Source organism: Ctenopharyngodon idella, chromosome 1 (genome assembly GCF_019924925.1).
Source record: "Ctenopharyngodon idella isolate HZGC_01 chromosome 1, HZGC01, whole genome shotgun sequence".
NCBI classification, from domain to species: Eukaryota; Metazoa; Chordata; class Actinopteri; order Cypriniformes; family Xenocyprididae; genus Ctenopharyngodon; species Ctenopharyngodon idella.
The window spans coordinates 42,349,334-42,352,969 of record NC_067220.1 but is presented as its reverse complement, the minus strand read 5'-3'; the positions used below and the strand labels follow the sequence as shown (position 1 = coordinate 42,352,969).

The following is a 3,636-nucleotide window of genomic DNA, read 5'->3' as shown; positions in this document are numbered from 1 at the left end:
AAACAGACCAGAGGTGTATTCCAGAAAGCAGGTTATGTGACTTACTTGGATAAGTTTACTCAGAGTAAGTAGATAACCTCAACTTTCAGGACCAAAACCTGAGGTAACTAGGCCTACCCCCAGGACCACCATGAGCTGGACTGTAGTGCACGGAGACCCATATGGAAAAGTTAATGCGGGCAAGTGAAGCGGACAGATCCGTAAAAGAGTCAAAGCACAAGAAACCCATCGTGGATGGGCTGGTCCATTTTTCTTACCTTTTGTCTGTGCCACTGCATTCATTTGAGTTCATATCAGTGGAAAGGCATATTTTGGAATAATCAAAAATTCACTGGTTTATATATCATTAATTGTTTTGTTGTAAAAAAAAAAAAAAAAAAAAAAAAAAAAAGTAGGCTATGCAAATTTTTAGAGTAAAATAATTATTTAATAAAATTAACATTAATAAACATGTGTTGTGCAAAATGGCAATGAAAAGTGCATAAAAGATCTTTGTTTAAATTTAAAACATGCTTTAATATTTTACATTAAAAGATATGTATAGACATCCAGGAAAGACAAACACAATTCTGTCAAATTCTCCCAATCCCCATTGTTAAATCAACACCGCTCTGTGTTCATATGGGAACCACCAGCAGGGTGTTAAAGTAACACTGAAGCAGTGTTAGAGTTAATTAGATACTTAAGTGATTAATTAAGTGATGATTGTTCGATTATTGAAGACACCTGATGATAACGAGCAGAATCACTGAAAAAAAGAGAAACACAAGAACTACAACTGACTTCAGCCACAGTTCTTTTTCAGAATTAACAGAGGTTTTATATTGATGTTTAATGTCTGGTCACCATTATTGTGATCAATGTTTCATTTAGTTGGGCAGTTTGACTCTTGCCTTTTTAGGTCAGTTTGTGGTCTTTGTAACAGTCAAAACCAAAGATAGTCAGGTGATAACACTTTCATCATCATAAAGAAAAATGTTTGACCAATCTCATCACTGACCATAAGTGGTTGTTTGTTATTATAAACAATACAATATAAGCAATATTTTTGATAAATTTTGATTTTTCACCAACAATAAAACATTAAATTAAATCAAACACTTTCAATAAAATTTTCAATAAAACATTGACACCTAAACCTCTGTTAATTCTCAAAAAGAACTGTAGACCAAGGACAGAAATAAAGTCAGTCTGGTTTGTAATAAGAGAGATTTAATGTCTTTTCAGTTGATTTCATTTAAGGCTGTGGGTTGAAGTCAGTTGTAGTTCTTGTTTTTCTCTTTCCTTCGATGATTCTGCTCGTTATCATCAGGTGTCTTCAATAGTCAAACAATCATCACTCAATTAATCACTTAAGTATCAAATTTACTCTAACATTCCTTCAGTGTTACTTTAACACTCTGCTGGTGGTTCCATTATGAACACAGAGAGGTGTTAATTTAACACTGGGGATATTGCTGTGTTCCAAAGATAAGTCTGGATTTTCTCAGTTATCAAGCGAGCTACATGCGTTTGTACAGATAGACGACACTCTTGCAGTTTGGACAGTGATGTTCAACATCCTTGCAGGAATCCACACAGAATGGAATCAGACAACATGGCCAGATCCTGGATAGAAAACAAAACAGGTGGAAAAAACAGGTGATTTTGCCAGTTTGTGTGTGTATTCAGGTATAAGCAGTGTGTTTTCTCACTATTAGTGAGGTTTACTTGCACCCAAGTAATCCATTTAAAATCAGATTTATGGTTCAATCGGACTGAAATAAACACTTCAACAGACCTGAATATAATCTGATCAATGGGAAAAATTGAGCAGAAAAAAAAAGTGCCGTGATGCGCACTGATTTTGTTTACCTGCGTTTATCTGTCAGTGGAGGATATTTTTACTAAATATTTGCTAAAAAAGCTCTTCAGACATAAATGACAGCTTTCTTTTTATATAAGTCATCAAGACAAAAACGATAATTTTGCAGTGACATTATCACAGTGGCTTTCTCTGGTTCTGAATGTGGTGACTGACGCTCTTCCATCTCATTTGGAATACACGTAATGCACATTGAATATATAAATCAGAGCAAATATATAAATGGGATGGCAACATTTATGGTTCAAATAAACAGAACTTTCAGAATCTGAAATGGGATTGGATTCATTGGGATTGACGAAAATGAGTGCATGTAAACATATTGACTGTTTTCTTGATGTACTTTGATTTCAGCTGTAGCAAATGGCTCTTAAATTAGAAAATGACAGCTTCCAAATGGCACAGAAGTCCTTTTGTTTCTTACAATAGGATGCCAAGACCTCCACAGATGGCCCAGGTAAGCAGGCCGTTGATGTATCTGGTCTCTGTGACAATCTGCTGCTGGCAGTGAGGGCATTTCATCCGTCCTGGGACATCGGATAAGCTCGGTGGCACCATCACCACCTGCGTCACTGCAAAACATTAGATTTTTTGGTTTTGTACACCCAGCATAGTTGGTCACCAGCGTGTGTTGAGATAAGTACAGTGGTTTCCAATGAGTAAGTACTAGGAAGTGAAATGTAGGCTGACCTGTGACAGGTGTTGATGCAGACTGGAATGCTACCGGGCCTGTAAAATATCATGATGCAAATTCACAGAACCAGTTCAACCAATCTCTCTCAGGTGCATGGCTAAGGGTCAGCTTACCTGGTTGATGCTGGTATGCAACAGGTTGTACTTGGTAAGGCATGTTGGTTTGGTTCATCTGAGGACCAGGATATGGTGGGAGATTGGATCCTTTCTCCATTTTTAAAGATCTGTGAGATGAGAAAGAACAGAAATTAAACTGCCATCTCTTTTCTCCTTTAAACTCTTTCTTTCAATACTCCATTATGTTATGTTGACAAATGATTTCCATGTACTCTTAGCTTGTCCAGCAGGTCTGCCCCACCCTTATGCGTTCCAAGTATTTATTTTAAACCATATTTTAAACAGATGAGAAGAATAACAATAAAGTGCAAAAGTCAACCTATCAGGGAAGTTATTATTTACCTTTCCAGCCCATATTCATGTCAGCAACACATTCACACAGATAGAATCTCTTTATGACGATTCAACAATTGAACATAAACCAAAAACAGAGTCACACTGTCTAATGATTGTAGTCAGAGACAGACACAAAGACGACAAAACTGTAATCCTTAAACTTCAAAGGAACTTTTATACTGACAACCAAAAGTCTAGCATCAAGCAAACTAAGACATCTTATTAACATTTTTATCAATTTGAAATACATTAGAACACACACCTGGTCACTGGAGTTCTCTGAAAAGTCTTCCCTATAAGTCACCGGTCGACTATAAGAGAGAAAACAATGTACTCACTGTTATGGCTGCCAAAGCGATACAGAGAGAGAGGGAGAGAGAGAGGGGGGGGGGGAGGAGTGATATCCTGACGGAAAGAAAATATATGTATGTATACAGTATTTATGATCAATATATTAAATGGTTTAAATATATTGTAAAATATATGGAATAATATATTGTGTCAAACACAAATTAGTTGAGTTCAAAATGCTCAAAATTCTGATGCATACAGTTGCCTCAACACTTTTTTTCTGGCTGATGTAACTGTGTCTGTAAAACACATTTGCTACAGCCTGGTCTCATCCC

General features: G+C 36.4%; 1 protein-coding gene across 1 annotated transcript; it reads right to left on the bottom strand.

Annotated features, from left to right (window-relative positions):
• Positions 1-715: 715 nt before the first annotated feature.
• si:ch211-202h22.8 (Lipopolysaccharide-induced tumor necrosis factor-alpha factor homolog-like) lies at positions 716-3,375 on the bottom strand. Its single transcript, XM_051901638.1, has 5 exons — positions 3,273-3,375; positions 2,672-2,781; positions 2,555-2,593; positions 2,289-2,436; positions 716-1,608 (listed from the first exon to the last, which is right to left on the bottom strand). Exons 2-5 carry the CDS (start codon positions 2,769-2,771, stop codon positions 1,503-1,505), a joined length of 393 nt encoding a protein of 130 aa, XP_051757598.1. The 5' UTR covers positions 2,772-2,781; positions 3,273-3,375; the 3' UTR covers positions 716-1,502.
• Between the last annotated feature and the right edge of the window lie 261 nt (positions 3,376-3,636).